We start from the raw sequence: 21287 nt of genomic DNA on the forward strand, positions 1-21287 counted from the left end.
GTCCTCACCTACAAAGCCCTCCATGGCCTCGCCCCACCCTACCTCTGCGACCTCCTAACCCCCTACCAACCCTCCGCTCAGCCGGCTCTGGCTGCTCCACGTCCCCCGACCCACCCGCCCACCATTGGCGGGAGAGCCTTCAGCCACTCCGGCCCCAACCTCTGGAATTCCATCCCCCAGTCACTCCATCTCGCCCTCTCCTTAGCCTCCTTCAAGTCCTCCCTCAAGACCCTCCTCTTCGACCATGCCATCAGCCACCCCCTTCCGCTCCCCTCCCTTCTCCCCCCCTGACCCCAGCTCTGTCCAGCGCCTTGGGACGTCCTCCTGATGTGAAAGGCGTTATACAAATGTCATCTTGTTGTTGTTGTGAAGTGAACAACCAATTTTTTGTTAACCTGGGGGGGGATTGTCGACCCAGGAGACTGGGAGAGAGAAACTCTGTTCTCTTCTCCAATTGTCCTCTGGAATCATCAGAGCCCCCCCCTTGAACAGGCACATTTCAGATTTTGCGTTGACCTGAGCTCTGCTCTGGTGGGCACTTTAACCCAAAGTAGTAGTAGTAATAATAATAATAATAATAGTAATAATCCTTGCATTTGATCCAGCGTCTTATCACATCTTCGAGACTACTCAAAGCGCTTCACAGAATACACTGTAAAGGGAATTGACTCTATATTTTGTGGGCGAAACTCAGAGAAGTTTCAACTTGATAAACTTCACGGCAAATGCAACGAATATGATTGCCCACAGCAGTGTCCCCACAAACAGTCGTGGACTGAGTGATTGAGGGTAAAAAGTTTTCTCTCTGTTTTTCTCTTTTAAATTTTGAAGGGTTTATTGCCCCCGGGAAAGTGATTCCTCCAATCAACTAACAACCGTGTTCCTGCTTACTGCAAGGTAAACAGAGGCGTGTGGAGTAAGGAAACTTGCCTAAGGTTTCGCCCCGTGTTGTGTTCAGGTTAAGAGGAGTCAGCAGTGTGTGGATTGTGTCACAGTGCCTTCCTCCATTTTCAGCCTCAAAAAAAATCCCCTTTTGGTTTGCAAATCAACTTCCACTCATTGTTGACGTAAGGATTGGAAGCTGCGAGGGGGCGGTGGGGAGGGGGGGGGGAAAGTGAGGGGAGGGGAAATAGGGGGTGGGGGAGAGATACCAAGCAAAGAGAAAGAGGGAACAACTTGTGAACAAAAAAGAGAGTTATGGGGAAGTCGAAAGAGCTGAATCAATAAGCATCTTCCAGCTGCGATATTGGGTTGTGGAAGCTCTTGAGCTAACATGTTGTTGGCATGTTGTTGGCATGTGAGCCGGGGTGAGTGCCCGGAGATCCACGGTAAGGCTGACGGGAACCCAACCACCGCTCACTGTGTCTCTCGTGACTTCGTGCCAAATCTGCACAGCTCAGCCAGAGATCCTCGCATTATGTAACAGGTCTCAACGTTTCAGGACTTTTACCAAGTTTGTTTGCAATCAGCGTTTCGACTTGAGCAAGACAGCCGTTTAGTTAACTCTTGATGTGAAAGTACAGTACTTAAGTACTTTGCTGAGCGCCTTGGCACTTTGCAACTCAGGAACTAAGGCAAGTGTCTTTTTTTTTCATTGACACAGAGTGTGTGCATGCACAAACCTGTCAATACTGGGATGAGTGAATGAGTAAATTGTGTGTGTGTATGTGTGTGTGTGTGTGATTTTAAGTGAAATGTCATTTGTTTCTTTTGAGTTGCAATGTCGAAAGCAGCCCTGCTTGATTCACCGCGCTGGTAACTTACTTTAAAGCTTGTTTCGCATTGTGGTGCGGAATCCAGGGTTGACTTACATTTCCGACGGTTGCAAATCTCTCTTCTCCTTAAATCAGTTCCATTCTGCACTTGGTTCAGCAACAGAAGGAAGTCCAAAGGAAGTTAAATCGTGCGGGGACAAAGAAAAAATGGGAACTGTTAAACCACACGTTCCGGCTGTTTCAGTATTAGATGACTTTTAAGTTTTATTTGTAATGATAATTATTTTGGCTTTGGTGGTCCGCTTTAAGGCGTATTTATTGAGAATGGGGTTTGTTGTCAGAAGTTTTGATCCAGGACAAAAGGCACTGTGTACTGTAGTAGAGCATTGATTACACCTGGCCCCTTTGAATGAAGGAACACTGTGTGTGTTAATACTAATAATAATAATAATACTAATCCTTGCCATTGATATAGCACATTTCATGTCGGGAGAGCATCCCAAACCGCTCAATCATATTTCACTTTACTAAGAAACGCTTGAGGGTGGGTTCCAAATCAGTACTTTTTCCTCTGATTTCCTCGAAGTTTGTCTGTTAATAATAATAATGATGATGATAATAATGATAATTATCCATGAGTAGGTGAGATGCATGGAATTCTCAGGCGGGTTTGGAGACTCTTAAGCACGGTGATGGGTTTCACATGTGTCAGACACCCGGCTGACCAAAACAAATTGCATTTAATGCAGTGCCTTTCATGTAGGGAGCTCGTCTCAAAGTGCTTCTTAGGATTCACAGGTAAGGTCTAGTGACTGTGTATTGTGTGTAGGTGAAACACTGTAAACTCTGATGTAAAAGGTTTGGATGAAAAAGACCCTTTGGCCCATCCGATCTCATTCCTCCAAAACATCCACCTTACTGTTACCCTTCCTCCCCTTCCTCCATCACAGCATCAATGATAAGGAACTGTATCAAATGCAAGGATTATTATTATTGATCAATTAACCTCTGGGTGAAGAAAAACTTCCTGGTGTCTGTCCCGAAATTGCCCTTCACAACTCTAAACCTATGCCCTGTTGTTTTACTGTTATTGGGTTTATTTTTTTTTGCAATCCCACTTCAAATGATCCACACCTCTCCACTGTGAGTCATCTTCTCTCCAGGCTGAGGAGCCCGAGCTTAACTTAATTGTTGGCTGACAGCTCATTCCCCTATCATTGGGGAATCATTCTAGTTGCTCTTCTCTGCACTGTGTTTTCAAGGTGCGGTCGGGCAAAGCACTGCACAGCCTGAGAATGACATCCATTCGGAGGATCTAAGCCGAACTGATTTAGCAATATAGCCCAGCATCCGTCTTGTTATTGCTGTCTCACTCTACAGTGTTTGGACAGAGTGAGCGCCCAGCCAGCTAATACCCCAACATAAATAATTAAATTGGTCACTTCAATCCACGGCTGTTTTGCGGGACGCTGCTGTGCGCAATTGGCTGCCGCGTTTCGCCCACAAAATATGCAGTCCGTGCGCATTAAAGCGTGTGCTGTGAAGCACTTGGAGGTGCCTCGAAGACGTGATGAGGCGCTGCATCAAATGCAGGGATTATTATTGTTGTTGCATCTCTCTTGGCTTCCTCCTCAGTGGGTTCTGTCCCGCCTGGAGCAGGTTCGATGCTGTGAACGGCCTTGTTCTGCCCTGTGACACTCTCTTCGTCTTTTTGGCTCACGTCCATCCTGCTTCATGTCCATCCCCTCCCCCCCAACCTGGTCCGCCATCAGCGGGCAAGCTGTCAGCCCCTGCTCTCCCAACCTCCCTCCCTCCCTTCCTCACTCCCACCTTTAAAGCCCCGCTTTAAGACCTTTCTTTTCCACCACATTTTGGTCACATTTCTCTCCCCACCACTTTCAGCTCCCGCCCCACCATTTGTCCCGTAGTGTAGTGGTTAGTGCAAGCGAGAATACCGGGTTCAATGCCCAGCCGGACTGGGCGAAACCTTCGGTGGGTTTCCTTACTCCACACGCCCATTTACCAGGCGGTAAATTGTAAGTCGGGTATTAGTCGATTTGCGGATCGCTTTCTGGAGATAATAATCCCTCCCAGAAACAAATTTTGGTCACGCAAATCCACAACTGTTTGTGGCACACTTCCGTGCGCAATTGCCCTCCGCGTTTCGCCCACGACATGCCGGGCGACTCCTTGAAGAGCTTCGAGACGTCCTCCCGCCCTTCGAGACGTCACCACGTTGAATTTAATTGGGAATTCAAGTCACAATCTCACGATTTTTCCCTTTCCCTCAATGAGAACTGAACAGGAATCTCAATTATTTCACAACTTGTACCGAGGAACTTCTCGTAACTGATTCTCCCCAGTGATAACCAGAGCAAGCGAAGATCCCGAAATATCCGGGAAGATCTCAGTGACCTGGCAACCTTTAGCAGGGAAATTTATACAGTATGTCATCATCTGATGCAACCACCTGTATGTGACCAGGCAACTTGACATGTGCAGCACAGGTTTACACAACCAGGAATAAAATCCTCTGAAATATGGTCCATTTGAACCCAAAATAAACACTGCTGTTCAGCAAGTCCCCAGTGACAAACCGGTGAGTAGGAATAGTTGGCAAATTGTCTCAGAAAAATTGGCCCAAAAGTCATTGTGAAATCATAGTGAATTATTTCCTCTTACTGTTCAGTCAGATCAACCCAAGCCCTGAAATTACTCATGACTTTAAGACTATTATTGCCTTAAAGCTCACTCTCAGGGAAGCTGTCCTGGGGTGAATAATAATAATAATCCTGGCATTTGATATGACGCCTTATCACGTTGTTGAGACGTCTCAAAGGGCTTCACAGAATATACTATAAAGTGGAGTGAATGTGCATTGTGCATCGACTTTTGGGATAGAGAAAAGATCTCTTTTTTGTGCCTATTTTAGAATTCCTTAGAATATCTGTGGAGTCCTGTAGCTCGGTGGGTAGAGCACTCGCCTCTCAAGCGAGAAACCTGGGTTTGATTCCCAGCAGGGTGAAACCTTGGGCAAGTTTCCTTACTCCACACGCCTAATAATAATCCCTCAAGAAAAAAATAAATAAATTGGTCACTTCAAGCCATGACTGTTTGTGGGACATTGCTGTGCACAATTGGCTGCCGCGTTTCGCCCACAAATATACGGTCAATTCACTTTACAGTCTATTCTGTGAAGCGCTTTGAGACGTCGAGAAGACGTGAAAAGCGCTATATCAAATGCAAGGATTATTATTATTATTATTGTGTGGGCGAAACGCGGGAGCCAATTGCGCACAGCAGCTTCCCACAAATGAATCGTAATCCCTGCTTTTGATGCAGTTCCTTATCACATCATCGAGACGTCTCTCGAACGCTCCACAGACTTTTACTGTGAACGTTGCGTTCTGAGACGCTGGTAAACGCAAGTTGTTGTTGTTAGTGACTGTGGGTTTATGGGGAAGCACGGCAGCACATCAGTGTCCCGTAAACAACAACAACAACAACAAAATTACATTTATAGAGCGCCTTTCACATCGGGAGGACGTCCCAAACAGCCACGAAGGGAATGACCAATATTATCTTGGGCCAGAGCAAGGTCCAGCTGAGACTGAGCAATGGCACCTGCATCTTTCTGAGGACGGGGAGAGTGACACCGACGGAGCCGGGCTGACACAATGGCCATCCCAATGTGCGGTATCACCCCATTGATTGCTTCATAAGAAATGTGTAACGTCTCAATGCAGAACGATTTCTTCAGCGCTTTTTAATGCAACAGTCAATGTGCTGGAAATTTGTCAACTGGATGTTTCGTGTTAAGAAATGTGTTGAGTAATACCACTCGGTATCAGCTCAGTCGGTAGTTTACTTGTCTTGCAGTTGCAAGTTTATGGGATTGAAACGACCTGAAGATGGGGAAGGAGAGAGCAAGGCGGAGGGATAGAGAAAGAGTGTTCCAGAGTTCCAGCAAGTCAGACCTCAGCAAAGAGCAGAGTGAGGCAAATCTGCAGAAATTAATTTATATTAAAGTTGTGAAATCAGCTGCCAGTGCAGCCCGAAATGGTTCACATCGAGGTGAAAAACAGGATGTTTGTCAGCCGCAGACCCTGGAGATTGACTGTTGTGATCTTACGAATCTTCGCTCGATCAATTTCATCTGGACTGAGAGAAAGAGAGTGTGTGTGTGTGTGTGTGTGGGGTGGGGGGGGAGGGGTATAGGTTCCAAACAACTTTGAACGTTGATAAGAAAAAGACAGCCACTAACACACTAAAGCATCTAATTTGTGATGGGATGATGGGACCTAACCTTAAAGATCTCTTTTTTTTGGTCAGCCGGGTGTCCGACACTTGCGGAAGCCCATCCCTGTGCATAGAGCATCCAAACTAAGCTGAGAATTCCCTACATCCCACCCACACATGGAAATTCCAGAGATAGATTGTTGGAATGGAATGCGCTCTCTCTCTCTCTCTCTCTCTCTCTCTCTCTCTCTCTCCCTGGAGGGATGCATCCTCCTTTCCTGATTCCGGCAAGTATTAGGCGCAGGTTGGCAAGAGCCAAGGCTTGGGGGGAGCCCAGAGTGTGCGTTGGGGATAACTGCTGGAGTCAAACCGGCTAAAACCGCATAGCTTGCCATTGAAAGCGCTGTCTCGTGAGCTTTCCCGTTGCTTGTCCAGCTAGGACCACCCTGCCCGCGAGGGCTTTGGCTCGCAGGCTTAACGGGTCTCAGGTTAAAGGGAGGCAAGGTGATCTCCCTCAGGAGTGTCTGATGTGGGAGCGAGAACTCACAAACCTCCAAACCAGAATCGCTGCCAACTGAGCCAGATTCCCCACATCGAGCAGGTCTGAGCTGAGAGCCAAAGTTTCTCTTTCCTTCTGAAGAAACAAAAGAGGAAGAGAATCAATTCTGATGACTGGGTTTCTTGCACATTGCGTGTGTGGTTTGGCAATATTTTTTGGTGCGATCCTCGCTTTAACTATCGCGCCCTTTTGCGTCGCTCTGAGTCAGAAGGCCTCGGGTCATAATCTAGGCTGGCAGCGCCATCCAGCGGGTAGCCCTGCCTCGGTGACTCCCTTTGGATCAGATGTTCCCTCTGCCCGTTCAGGCGGATGTTCAAGATTCTCACGCTCGCTAGTCAACAGCTCCTTGGCTATTTGTGGGGACGCTGCTGTGCGCAATTGGCTGCCGTGTTTCGCCCACAAATATACAGTCAATTCACTCGACAGTATATTCTCCGAAGCGCTTTGAGACCTCTCAAAGGCGTGATAAGAGCTATGTCAAATGCAAGGATTATTATTTTTATTATTATTATTATGATAAATCCTTGTAACGTCTTGATGGTGGTGATTAGGTGCAAAGTTAAAAGCGTGGATCGTTTTTGAGATTTTTTCTCTCAGACGCCAGGATAAATTTTGTATTTTTTTTTTGAAAAAGTGCAGCAATAAAATGTGCAATAAATACAAAAGTATCCTCCCTCCCTTCCCCCCGCAACACCTAAATAGCCCCAGTTCTACTTCCATTTCTGTTCAAATGACTTATTTACTTTCTTGGGTCTGGAAGGAACACCCACAGGGAGTTTTCGGTACTCATTGTTGCTTATGAAGCATTTTGAGTCATTCTCCTGCAAAAACATCACCAGTCACTACACTTTACAGCCATAATACTGGCGGTGCTTGCAATATGATATGGGCCTTACCATGTCATTGAGACGTCTCGAAGCACTTCACTGGAATTTACGGTGAAATGTCGTGACTGTTGCCAAGTGAATCTGAAATGATTAGTCCCACAGGCACCGTTCAGAACGAGAGAGGGAAGTTTCTTCCCATGTCCGGACAACGACGACAACTTGCATTTATATCGCGCCCTTCAGGCCGGTCGGGGTCTCAGAGCGCTTGACAATGGCCTGGCCGGCAATGCTCCACGTTCCTCAGTCATTCGACTCGAGAGTGTTTGTGGGACCTCACTTTGGGCAAAATGGCTGCCTCGCTTGCCTCCCCCGGTAAAAAAAAGAATTGCCACCTCGACTAGCGATGATGGCTGCAAAGCGTTTTGAGATATTTCAAAGTCCTTTTGCGTGGTGTCGACAGGCAGCCCTCGCCCGAAAAGAATTGAAGGCGAAAGTGTTCGTCGAGGAGGGGAGGGTGTGGCAGCGAGAGGAGATGGAAACAGAGCTTATTTTTTTTAATAGGTGAGAAAAAGATCAGGTTTTTTTTCTGAACGTTTCTCAAGCCTCAACCCCCGACCCTCCTCGAATGGGGATTTTTTTTTTTGGGAGGGGGGGGGGCACAATTCTGCACGGTCTTTGTTCCAATGTAGGTGACTTAGACCTCGAGAAGCCGGTTTATCTTGAACCTGAAGAGTAGAACCGAAGGACAAGGCCTGCGATTGAAAGGGCGGGGGCGGGGGGACGGGGGGTAAATTCAGAACCAAATCTTTCGGTGAGCGAGCGGTAAATGAATGGAACAGGCTCCCCGAGGGAGAGACAGTCACTACACTTTACAGCCGTAATAAGTGTCGATTCGTTGGATGGATTCCTTTTTGGGAAGTAATATTTTGGGATGCAGCGCAGTATACAGTTCAGGACATGACACTTCCAAGTGACCTCCAGGATGGGTGGGAAGCCCAACTGGATAGACCCGGGCCCTGTTTCGTCCAGCAAACTCTTGACGTTCCTCTTTTCCCAGAGGGTTGTGGTAGCTGACGGGAGCAGGATGCCTCCAGGAATGCAATATCACCAGGATCTGTGGAGCGAGGATGAGAACCCGGACGTGGAGGTTGAGTTTCTGCTGCCAACGGGCATTTACTTGAACTTCTACGTGCCTCGCAGCTCGACCATCAGTTACATCAAGAAGGTAAATAGGATTTTTTTGTTATTGTTAACCGTTAATCTGTTGTTGGGGGAGGCTTCAACAACCACCACCACCGCCACGACAACAGCAACTTGTAATGCCCATCACACAGGGTAGCGTCCCCAGAGCGCTTGACACTGACTGGGCACGACGCTGAGCTGGGCGGGAGGGGGGTGACCGTGGGCACTGGTCGAAGAGGAAGGTCTTCAGGCGCGACCTGAAAATGGGGAAGGATGGGGCAAGGCGGAGGGAGTGAGGGGGAGAGTTCCAGCGATAATAATAGTATTAACAGTTACTGAAGCATTTGATATGGTGCCTTTCGCATCGTTGGAACGTCTCGAAGGGCTTCAGTTTTTCCGTGAAATGTAGTGACTCTGTATTCGTAGGCGAACTGCGGCAGCCAATCTCTTTAGAAATGTCACGTTTTGGAACCCAATGGGGGGAACCTCGCAACACCAGAGACTGGAAGCTATTCACCCACCAACCGAGGACGTAACTGGGCACACATCAGATGCTGCTTTCACCTGCAAAATACACAGTCACTACACTCTACAGTGTTCCCTGTGAAGCGCTCGGAGGCATTATTTTCACAAATTGTATGTTTGTTTAAAACGTTCTTTAACTGAAATAATCCCAAATCTCTCTCTCTCTCACTCTTTCTCTCTTTCTCTCTTTCTCTGTCTGTCTGTCTTATCTGTATTGTTTGTCTGTGTCCCCCCCCCCTCTCTCTGTCTGTCCCCCTCTCTCTCTCTCTCTCTCTCTGCCTCTCTCTCTCTTTCTCTCTCCGTCTTTAGCTGCTATGGCAACAGGCTCAGCAGCAGCCGCTGTTCCACACGCTGAACGAGCCGGACGCCTACGTCTTCACGTGTATCAACCACACGGCCGAACGGGAGGAGCTGGAGGACGAGCGGCGGAGGCTGTGTGACGTCAGGCCATTCCTCCCCGTCCTCAAGCTGGTGGCCCGAGAGGGCGATCGAGCGGAGAAGCTCATCAACTCCCAGATCAGCCTGCTCATCGGCAAAGGTAGGCACTGCCACAGCAACTCGAGTTTACCTCGTGCCCCTCACGCGGGGGAGAGGGAGGGAGTTGGGGGGTGGGGGGAGGGTGGTGGGGGCAGGTGACCGTAAGCAAAGTGGGGAGAGAGAGGAGAGCCGAGGCTTTTCGCAGCCCAGAAGAAGGTTATTGGACCCCCCCATCGTGTCTCCTCTTTAACCCACAAGTCACACCACTTTACCACGTAACACCGTGAAGCTCTCCCGAGAGCTTTCGACCACGTTTTGAAGCTCTGTATCAAACGCAAGGACTATTATGGTAATTATTATAATAATAATAATCCTTGCATTTGAGAGAGCGCCTTTTCGCGTTGTCGAGGCGTCTCAAGGGTCTTTAGACGGACTGCGTATCTTTCGTGGGCGAATCGTGGCAGCTGTCAGTGTCCCACAAACAGCCGTGGAGTGAGTGACCGATTTTATTCGGGTGAAGTTGTTGGCCCAGGAAACCGGGGGAATTATTATTAACCCGTCCGTCCCATGCAGGCCTACCCCGCTTCCACACCCGGGTCTCGAAATTGACAAAGTATGGGACGGAGCATGGCAGAGATTCAAGTTTGTTGGGAAAAGGGAGTTGTTAACAGGAACTCAGCAGAGCTCGGAATTCACTGATATCATTTCACAAAGCCGTTAGATTCCAATCTTTCTCTTATTCCCTCCTCACCTAACCTTCCTCTGAACCTCTCTTCCAACTCTTCCCCCCCCCCTCACCGCCAGCCCACACACACAGATGCACACACATCACATACATTCCAGTAATGTTATTTCCACATGCATTGAGCTCCCGATTATTTCCTGCTCGTTGACAAATGCGTTGAGGTTGCTCAATGCTGCGGCTGCTTACATAATCTGCTCCATACACTACAGTGTTACAGCACAGACACAGGCCACTCGGGCTGGTGCACGGGATGGTTTTCTACAGTGAAACTCGCAACAAGTCTTTGTAGATGATATAAAGCCGCAGATCGTACATTCACCCGAGTTCCCGTTCAGTTTCTTGTCGAAACCACTTTGACTTCTTCCCACCAGTCGTATCAATCGTCTCCTAATTCATAACTGCCCCTCCCCTGCCTTCCGTTCCTCCCTCGCTGACCGACTGCATTGAACCGGGGGTGGTGGGGGTGGGGATGGGGTAATGATGTCCTGACCGTTGACCGTTGACCGTTGACGCTCGCGCAGTTAAATTTCCCGCAACTCAACGGGATTACAAAAAAGGCTGGGAATCTCTAATCCTTACACGAGGACGTCCCAAAGCGCTTCCCGGGATACGCTGTAAAAAGTGTGGCGACTGCGTGTTTTGCAGGTGAACGCTACGGGGAGGGGGGAGAGGGGAGTGGGGGGAAGGGGGGAGCTTAAACCCACGATTCGGAGGTGAGAGCCGCTACCGACCGAGCCAGGCTTGACGCAAGGTTTCGCTGGGTGTGTTTCCAGGACTGCACGAGTTTGACTGCATGCAGGATTACGAGGTGGCCGAGTTCCGGTTGAAGATGCGTCAGTTCTGTGAGGACAAAGAGTCGGAACGACTTCGGATGTCGTGGCAGGACTGGATGGAATACAGCTTCCCCCGGGAACTGGAGCCCATCCAAGAGGCTCCCGATAACAACATGATCCGGACCCTGAGCAACCGTAACATTGTCATCAACGTCAAGTTTCAATACAATGAAGTGAGTGCGGTGGGAGCTTTTATTTGCCCCCCCCCCCCCATGTTTTCATTCATTGTATTATTGAACCCACACCCCACACCCCCCACACCCTCTTTACCTGTCTTTAGGCAGTGGCTTCCCGTAGGTTGTGGTTAGAGCCCTCGCTTCACAAGCGGTTCGATTTCCGGTGGGGGCAGAGCGAAACCTCAGGCGAGTTTCCTTCCTCCACGCTCCTCTGTTTGGCGGATCGCTTCCTGGGGGAAATAATCCCTCAAACTAACAAAAAACTGGGTGCTCAATTGTCGACTGTTTGTGGGACGCTGCTGTGCGTATTTGTCTGCCGTGTTTCGCCCAGAAGATGCACAGTCAAGTCAATTTACAGTATATTCTGTGAAGCGCTTTGAGACGTGTGAACAAAGTGATCAGATGCTTTATGAATTACAAGGATTATTATTATGATTAAATCCTTCCCTACAACCAACCTCTTACGTTGCGCCTTTGGTCATCTCCCTCCGCTCCCCCATTTGGCGACACTGTCCTGCCTGAAGGGTGCCGTACAAATGCAAGTTATTATTGTATAATATTACTATTATTATTAATAAAAATATTACGGGTGCCTTGAGCTGCCTCTGTTCTGTACCTCGCCCTAACCTGAACTTGTATCTTTTAAACCAGGAAAGTTTCAGCTTCCAAATCTCCCCCCAGTCGCACCCTGGAACTCTCATGCAGATGGCGGTGAAGAAAAAAGCCACAGTTTTCCGTCACAAAACCGTGGAACACACCGAAGATTACACCCTGCAGGTGAACGGAACCGAAGAGTATATCTACGGCAACTACCCACTCGGTCAATTTAAGGTGAGCTCTTTGTGGTATAATATTAATAATGATAATAGCTTGTGATATAGCGCCTCATTACATCTTCGAGACGTCTCAAAGTGCTTCACAGAATACACTGTAAACTGGAGTGACTGTGTAATCTTGTGGGCGAAACGCGTACAGCAGTTAGTCACTATTAAACTTGAAGCGGGAGCATCAGCAATCGCATCCGCAAAATACCGTCACCACAATCTACGGTAATGATAATAATAATAATAATAATACTTGTGCTTTTTATAGCTCGTTATCACGTCTTTGAGACGTCTCAAAGCGCATCACAGAATGTACTGTAAAGTGAATTGAGTGTGGATTTTGTGGAGGGTAATGAATTTAAACCGGAGAACGACAATTTGTGTTTTTTTTTCCCTTCTCCCAGCATATCTGGAACTGTATGTACAGCAGTTCCACCCCTCACTTGACAATGGTCCATTCCTCCACAATCAATTCCTTGAAAGGGGAGCAGTCGAACAGTATTGCGCAAGTCCCCAAGAGCCGGACTTATTCCAAACCACCACCGTTGCCAATTAAGAAGGTAATTATCGCTCGTTGCTTTATTTCCTGGTGCTGTTGGTGTCAGCGTGGCTCAGTTGGTACTGCTCTCGCCTCTGATTGAGAAGGCTGTGGGTTCGAACCCAACATCGGGACTTTGAGCTCACAGTCTAGGCTGATGCTCCAGTCCTGTGCTGGGGAGAGCAATGCATTTTCGGAGGCTGCCGTGCTTTGGACTAGACGTTCTGTGGAGTCCTGTAGCTCAGTGGTTAGAGGGCTCGCCTCGCAAGCGAGAGACCTGGGTTCGATTCACGGCAGAGCAAAACCTTGGGCAAGTTTCCTTACTCCACACGTCCGATAATAATCCCTCAAGAAAAAAAAACAATGAAAATTGGTCACTTCAATCCACGACGCTGCTGTGCGCATTTGGCTGCCGCGTTTCGCCCACAAATATACAGTCAATTCACTTCACAGCCTATTCTGTGAAGCGCTTTGAAACGTCTCGAAGACGTGAAAAGCGCAGTATCAAATGCAAAGATTATTATTATTATTAAACCGAGGTCTCGTCTGTGCCAGTTCAGGTGGACCTTAAAGATCCCGTGGCACTATTCAAAAAAGGCGCTGTGTCAACAGCAGATTTACATTGACATGGCTAGTGTTTTTCAAGTTGGGAGGACATCCCCAGGCACTGGACAAATACTAAAGATGATTATTATTATTATGTTTCATGCATAATAACAGGATGTGACTGACTAATCTATTAGTCGGCTAAAAATAGAAGCGGGCTGGTATTTGGGATATGCTGTCATTACAGACAGGACAGGACAGCTCTGAAATAACTCCATTTACTATGAGTCAATCACACCACTGATGTGTTAGGGACCACAACTCGTGTTCTGTTGTTCTTTATCGTGGTTTTAAGGAGATGGAGGAGCAATGCTTTCAACTCTTAAGGTCTGTAGTGTCTGAGACGCTATCCTGGATGTGGTCCGAGCAGGCTGTGCGCACAGACCCGAATCAAACGATCGAGAGGTTATTTACTCTGCGCTAACAGACAGTCACTGCACCATGCAGGTTTGGGAAGCCCTTCTCAATGTTAAAGGAGTTACACCAAATACAGTGAACACCTGCTAACTCGTCACTCAAAAGGGTTATCAGTAGCGGCGAGTTATGCACATGTGTTAGATCCATAAATAAATCCGTCCGGGATATTGACGAGATGTTGACTTAAGTGGTAGTGACAAGTTTAACCGGGTTTGAGTTATCATGAGTTTACTGCACAAGGATTTTTCTTTTGATCGATTCCTCTCTTTGCATCTATCACAGTCTGATAACTTAAACTGTCCACAGAATGGCATTATCGTCTATTACTTGAGTGCTTTTGCTTTGTACAATAAATGAGAGACAGCCAGGTAATGATAATAATAATCTTGCATTTAATAGCACCTTATCGCGACATCTCAAAGCGCTTGATAAAGCAGGCTAGGTCCCCGAGATGGGGGGAGCGGAGTGAGGGGGCTGCGGGGGAGAAGGGAAAAGAATACCCAAAGAGGTATTTTTTTTGAGCCGTGCATTTGAACGAGGAAGGGAGGGAGGGAGGGAGGCGGAGGATGGAGTTCCAGAGAGCGGGGGAAAAGCATTCGCTTTAATATCACGTCCGACAATATCACTATTATGCAAAAGCCAGAAATCTGGCCACAAAGCTGTCCTGTCATCATCCAAAGCAAAGCTCCTCCTGTTTCACAAGATCCCCACTGAAGCCATCACGTGCTGCGTCCTCCCTGACCTTCCCAATAGATTGGGATGTGTGTTGGAACGCCGCTGGGATCGGCATGTGATGTCTTTTCCCTTTGTCCCAGGGCCATCAGCCCCCGGCCCCCCCAACCCGACCTGAACCTATCCTCAGCGTCAGCCTGGCTCACACTGTTGTCAGTCACACTGAAGTTCGTGGGATCAAACCGTACGTTGAGTCTTACGAGCTCACAGTTCTCTCGGCTGACCCTCGGCTGAATTGTCGCATGAGACGTTAAACAGTCTGCCCGTTCAGGTGGACGCTAAAAAACTAAGTGACCCATGAGTTTCACCCGCAAAACACACAGTCACTCCACTCTGCAGTAAAACCCTGCGAAGCGCTTTGAGACGTCTTAACGACGTGACAAGGCGCGACATCAAATCAAGGAGCCTTTAGGAGTATTATTCGTGGTGGTACGTTGACAAGACAGTCACTCACAAAAAGGTATTTCACAGGCAGCAAGAAATATCACAATCTCCCAGATATAAATCGGTCATTCGCTTCATAGACATTTGCGGGGACTTCACTGTGCGCAGAATTGGCTGCTGTGTTTGCCAACAGAATACTCGGACACTGTACTTTACAGTAAATCTTGTGAAGTGGTTTGGGATTGCTTGACCAACCACACGATAAGGGGCTGGATCACACGCAAAGGATTATTATTGTTATGATATATACTCCAGGAAATAGCCATCGCGACTGTGTATTTTGTGGGCAAATCGACAGCAAGTTTTCCCTTTTCGACCTCTCGCTTTCGGCTATCTTTCCCCTCTCCCCCGCCCCCCCCCCAATCCTTCTTGGCTCCCGCCTCCAGCTCGGGTGTCCGTCCAACTTTGTGAAGTGCTCTGAGACGTCCTCTCAACGTGGAAAGCGCTATATCAAATGCAAGGATTATTATTATTATTATTAACGTAAAGTGTGTTGTGTATTTCCAGCAATCTGGCATCACCCTCTGGAACCTCGATCAGCCCTTTACGATCACTTTGATGTCCGGGAGCAAAGTAAATGCGGACGAAGGGATGAAGGTTGGTAGGGTTTTTTTTCTCCCTTCTCTCTTTTTTGTCTTTGACTCTTCCTCTCTTTTTTTTCTCTTTCTCGTTCTTTCTGTTTTTTTCTCGCTGCCTTTTCTTCCTTCTTTCCTTGAGGCCATGAGCATTGACCTCAACCACAGTTCAACATGAACCTGCTCTTTTTTCATGAGAAAAACAGGAAGTGGGTAATTTCAATGCAAATTTTCGACAAGCTAATTCTCAGAATTGATTGACAGGCTCATCTTCCACAATCCATTTTTAAGTAGCAAGTTCCCCGCCCGCCCCCACACACCACCCCCCCAACACCGCGATACCCACACCCTTTCTCTCTCTTGTGACGTTCAAGAGTTTGCGTATATTTGAGCTATAATAATAATAATAATCCTTGCATTTGATATAGCGCTTTTCACGTCGGGAGGACGTCCCAAAGCGCTTCACAGAACACACTGTAAAGTGAATTGACCGTATATTTGTGGGCGAACGCGGCAGCCAATTGCGCACAGCAATGTCCCACAAACAGTCGTGGATTAAAAATGACCAATTTATTATTGTTTTTGGTTTTGGAGGATTATTATTAGGCTCTGTGTGGAGTAAGGAAACTTGCCTGAGGTTTCGCCCTCTGCCTGGAATTGAACTCAGGTCTCTCACTTGCAAAGCGAGTGCTCTAACCACTGAGCCACAGGACTCCACAAAGGCACCGGCTTGCACAATCACCAATGTCCTGTTATTGCCTGGCTTGAGTTCTGCAAAGAAGCCGTCAACTTGCTCGTGTTGTTTTTCTTTACAATCAAAGCGTCTTCAGAGTTTATATCCTCCTGCCCCCCCCCAGAAAAGAGCACAGTCACTACACTGCATAGCATTTTATTGCGTAATCTATATCACGTATAGAAAAGTAAAGGAGAAGGGAAAAGGAGGGGTGTGGGCTTGTGTTGTATAAACAATGTAACTCTATATATATATTCTGTAAGCAACTATATACCTTTATATGTATATATATATATTTACTGTGTGCTCTACCAAATCATTATTATTAGTGATTATTCTAACTGAGCTGCATTGTGTAGGAACATTTAAATTCGGGGGCAAACAGGAGTTGATTTCTTCCCTCCCCCAAGTCACCTATTTTCCATGTGGCTGAACATCTTTTTACAATGCCTAAAACCTGAACCGTAGATTTATCCCCACTGTCTGACCGCAAAACAGAGGCTTCTTTGAACTGCGCAAGCACTCGAGGGCTATGGAGCTATTTTGGAACCGACATAGACCTTGCAATGTTTTACATTTCCATCTCCTTCACCCATTTTCTCTGCCTGCCAGCAGCCTGTCTGACTGTCTCTCTCTTCGACCTCATCGCGTTGAAATGCCCGAAAGTGCTTCACACCAATTATCGCCGATAATGTAATGACTATTTTTGTTGGCAGCCATTTTACCCACAGTGAGGTCCCATGATCATCACCCAGGAGGTGAAGGACCAATTTGGGGGGGAGGCAGGGAGGGGGGAGAGGGATTGTCAGCCGAGACGTGGTGAGAAATCTCCCTTCTCTTATCGAACAGCTCCACGGAATCTTTAACGTCCGCCTGTACAAACAGGAGGGACCAAGGTTTAACATCCCATCAAAAGGTGATACCTCTGACAATGCTGCGCTTCCCTGTTCCACAGCCCCACCCCCCCACACTCACCCACACTGTATTCCTAAGCTATAACCATGTGAGGTTCAAAGACGTGGCTTTTGAACCTGCAAACTTCTGACTCAGAGTGGAGAGCGATACCGACTGACTGAGCCGGGCTGAGACCCGACCCAAAACAATGAGAGTATTCATCGAATGTCTCGGGCCTGTGCCGTCCAATAGTAGCTTTTTCTATTTGTTTTTTTTTTGTGTTTTTTTTAACGTCCCAAGTATTCTCGTCGAGGTAACAAAAATCCACTGACCTTTCACAGATTGTGCGTCATCGCCAGATTTCAGGCTTGTAAACGAGACATTCTTGTGTTTGGTAACAGTGTGACCGGCTCGAATTTATCAAAGATAACCAAGAATGTGCTCGCAGACAAAATTACAACTACGTTTTCTTCCGTCGCTCTCTCTGTCTAGGAATCCAGTAATCCTCCTTGCCTCCTCGTTGCTCTTGCCCTGTCCCGGGGAAGGCTGAGACACATTCCTGAGCAATTCTAGTTTGAGTTGTGGTGCACGATCTAATAGAATGACGGAACAGGCTTGAGGGGCTAAATGGCCAACTGCTGTTCCTATAAGAGCGCTATATAAAGGTTCCCCCGCCTCGTCCCTTCTCTCTCTCTCTCTATCTCTTTCTCTCTCCTTTCATTCGGCCCACGCTGCGCTGTGGGGGGGGTGGCGAGGCGGAGGGATTGAGGGAGAGAGTTCAGGAGTTACGGAGTCTAGTGGCTGAAGGCATTCGAGCTTCATTTCACCGTTGTTTCCCCTTCTCCCCTCCCCAGCTTGTGGTCCAGGCAGGCCTGTTCCACGGCAGCGAGATGCTCTGCAAAACCGTCTCGAGCCACGAGGTCAGTGTGTGCTCGGAGCCTGCGTGGGACCAAGCTCTGGAGTTTGACATCCATTTCTCCGACCTCCCGCGCATGACCCGCCTCTGCTTCGCCCTGTACGGGGTCATCGACAAAGCCAAGAAAGCCAGATCCACCAAGAAGAAATCGAAGAAAGCTGTGAGTACCGCGAGCGTTAATCGACCCTTGGAGTAATAATCCCTCCCACCCCAAAAAATACTACTAGTAATGATAATTTGGTCACTCAATCCACCACTGTTTGTGGGGACACTGCTGTGCGCAATTGGCTGCCGCGTTTCGGCCACAAAATACGCAAGTCGATCCACTTGACAATATATTCCGTGAAGCGCTTTGAGAGAGAGAGACGTCTTGAAGACACGATTGACCGAGAGGTCACCGAAGAGTAGAGAAACTCTGGAACCGTCTTCCCCAAAAGGCTGTGATTGTTGGATCAATTGAAAATTTCAAGACAGAGGTGGATGGATTTTTGTTAGGTTCAGGGTATCGAGGGATATGGGGCAAAGGCAGGTCAATGGAGTTGGAGTACAGATCAGCCATGATGTGATAGAATGGTTGAACAGGCTCAAGGGGCTGAATGGCCTCCTCCTGTTCCTATGTTCCATCTGACGTCTTTTTCAAGGCTGAAGAGCATTGCTGTAACCTCTGGCGGTTGTTGATTGTTCCTTTCTGCTCTCTGCAAAGGGATCTGGGGCAGCATCCCCGGTCACGGTGATGGACAGGGTTAATGATTACCTGGATGAAAAGCTGAAGGCTTTTCCTGAGAAAGGTGTCTGTTTGTCAGCAAAACATTGACTTCAATTGTTTTGTTTTCGCATCCATGCAAATGGACGGAGCTGGCGAAATGGCCATTCAAATCACCCAAAGCCCTTGAGTGTGGGGAGTGAGCCAGGATAGCTATGGAAATCAATGAACAGTGAGTCAGAGAGATGCAAATGGGAATGTGAGCTGACTCGAGCACTCGCAGCAAATCTGCGAAGTCTGTCACAGTGTTTTTATACGGCCCCTTCCGTCGGCTTCTCTGTCTGTTGGGAGTAGGAGCCAATCAGAAAAGGGAGAGCGCGAAAGGGAGAGAGAAATAAGGAGAGCCAGCCAGCCAGACAGACAGACAGACAGACAGACATTGCTTCAGTCTATAGTTCTGGGGGGCTTGTGGTTCTCGGCTGGGTGGGGAAATGTTCGTTGTGGCCACCTGCTCACACACCATTTCACAAATTTTTGGTTTCCTGATCGTAAGTAATTTCTCAGAACTCCGGTAAGAGGGTAGTGGAAAGGAGGAAGTAGATGCACATCATTAATTTGTGTCTGTGTCTGTCTGAGCTCTCATCCTTCCTGAATCTCCTCCCCCACCCGAGGCGCTGGACAGTTGGGTCGGGACCCGAGCATTGGGGGGAAATGGTCAGAGTGAGGGGAGGGAAGGGAGGGAGAGAGGAGGGGGTAGAGAGTTGAGGGGTGGGGGTGAAGGCAAGAAAGCTTTTTGGTCCATTGTGTCTGTTCTGGCTCCTTTCGTCAGAGCGATCCGTTGCAGGCCCGGCCTTGCCCCATTTCAAAGCCCCCCCACCCCCCATCTTGAATGCGCTCACGCTTTCCCGGTGAACCTCATCCCAGCAGTGAATTCCGCCTCTGCGTAAAGGAATACGTCCTGGTGTCCGTGCCGACAACCAGAGTTCCCCAGTAGTTGCCAGAGTCGCTCACCAAGTGATTACAATAGGACGTTCCCGTCTCTACCCCGACCATCACCAAAAGGGAATGTGCTCGGAGTTTCGCTCGGAATTTTCGCCCCCGCGGGTTCTCTGCGCCTCCGTGCCTCTTGCTGATGTGGCTGCTTATCCCTCAGGATTGCCCCATCGCCTGGGTGAACACCATGGTGTTTGACTACAAGGACCAGCTGAAGACCGGGGACGTCTGGCTACACATGTGGCCATCGATACCTGGTAAGACGCGAATCAGAGCTCAGGCCCCGCATCGCCCTAGTTGAGCAGGTCGTCCCGTCTCTCTCTCTTCCCACGTTGCGCTATCCTGGGGCCTGTAGCGTTGCCGCCTTTGTCAATGTCTCCTTGAGGACAAGCAGGCGAGACTTTGGATGAACATCTCATAACAACAACAACTCGCATTTATATAACGTCCCTCACGCAGGGTACGTCCCAGAGCTCTTGGTGTCCCGAATGCCGAGCGAGAGAGAGCTGATGCCTGAGCCAGGCTGGCGTCTTGACGAACGTTGACTGTGTGTTGCAAAGCGCCGAAGGCTCATGTTAAGCTCAGTAATCACATCGTGTCTGCTTCACAGATGAAAAGGGAGAGCTATTAAACCCGATGGGTACCGTTCAGGGCAACCCAAACACCGACAGTGCCGCAGCTTTGTACGTCCGCTTCCGCAACATGGGATCCTACCCGATTTACTACCCCTCGTTCGATAAGGTTTGCACGGAATTAATTCCTCGGGGTTTGCTTTGTCTCAATGGTGTTCGATTCGGTTGGTGGAAGGAGCCAAGCCGGGGGGAGGGGGTGGGGGGGGCCAGGAGGCGACCACTGGAAAGGAGGATCGCGTGACCTGAAACTCCACCCATCCTTTCGCCCACCCGCCATCGGGCGCTCATTGCAAGGCCGTTTGTGGGACATCGGCCACGAGATACACAGTCGCTACACTTTACAGTAAACCTGGGGTGAAGCGCCAAAGTTCCAAGGATTGGGGGGAACGTTCTTAAATCGAGTCTGTAAAGCGCAGTGACCGGGTGCTGAACGTTTGGACTCAGGGGCTGTTTTGTTTTTCCTTCCTCAGATTCTTGAGTTGGGTAAGAATGGAGACCATTCGAAAGCTTCGCCAACGGAGGTAAACGAGCAACAACGACACTCACGCCAGACTTAAACCCGTGTGCGCCGTATGCCAGCGACACGTGCTCTGCGTGTCTGTGCAGTGAATTCTCAGCACAGAAAGAGGCCATTCAACACGCTTTGAGACGCTATACCAAATGCGAGGATTATTAACATATTATTATCGTGCCTGCGCCACTCCTACCTCGTATCTACCGGTCCCTCTTTCCATCTCTGTTCCGCGCGTCCCTTAGTGTTTTGAGGTGCTCAGCTCCCACTGTTTATTGAACACATTTGTCCGAAACTCTTTCCTTTGTTCGCGTCAAACAGCAACAGCAGCTGAAGGAGATCATGGAACGAAAATCGTGCACCGAATTCTTTGAGGATGAGAAAGACTTGGTGTGGAAGCTGAGGTGGGAATCGCGTGATCATTATTCCGATGCACTCGCTAAACTGCTGTCTATAACCAAGTGGAACAAGCACGAGGATGTGGCCCAGGT

General features: G+C 48.5%; 1 protein-coding gene across 6 annotated transcripts in view; it reads left to right on the forward strand.

Moving 5' to 3' along the window:
* pik3cd (phosphatidylinositol-4,5-bisphosphate 3-kinase, catalytic subunit delta) overlaps positions 1-21287 on the forward strand; it is a 51207-nt gene that overhangs the window by 21649 nt on the left and 8271 nt on the right. For 3 of the 6 annotated variants that reach the window (XM_042343649.1, XM_042343648.1, XM_042343651.1), the window contains 11 exons: positions 8398-8565; positions 9357-9585; positions 11043-11275; positions 11930-12109; positions 12507-12662; positions 15347-15436; positions 17896-18117; positions 19814-19910; positions 20264-20394; positions 20756-20806; positions 21118-21285. In XM_042343649.1, the coding sequence (XP_042199583.1) occupies positions 8425-8565; positions 9357-9585; positions 11043-11275; positions 11930-12109; positions 12507-12662; positions 15347-15436; positions 17896-18117; positions 19814-19910; positions 20264-20394; positions 20756-20806; positions 21118-21285 (1698 nt within the window). In that variant the 5' untranslated portion in view covers positions 8398-8424. Of the gene's footprint in view, positions 1-890; positions 898-1122; positions 1575-7989; positions 8566-9356; positions 9586-11042; positions 11276-11929; positions 12110-12506; positions 12663-15346; positions 15437-17895; positions 18118-19813; positions 19911-20263; positions 20395-20755; positions 20807-21117; positions 21286-21287 lie in introns of those variants that run through there. The other 3 variants (XM_042343652.1, XM_042343650.1, XM_042343647.1) reach the window with 3 other exon arrangements.

This window comes from Callorhinchus milii, unplaced genomic scaffold (genome assembly GCF_018977255.1).
Source record: "Callorhinchus milii isolate IMCB2004 unplaced genomic scaffold, IMCB_Cmil_1.0 Scaffold24, whole genome shotgun sequence".
In the NCBI taxonomy this organism is placed as follows: domain Eukaryota; kingdom Metazoa; phylum Chordata; class Chondrichthyes; order Chimaeriformes; family Callorhinchidae; genus Callorhinchus; species Callorhinchus milii.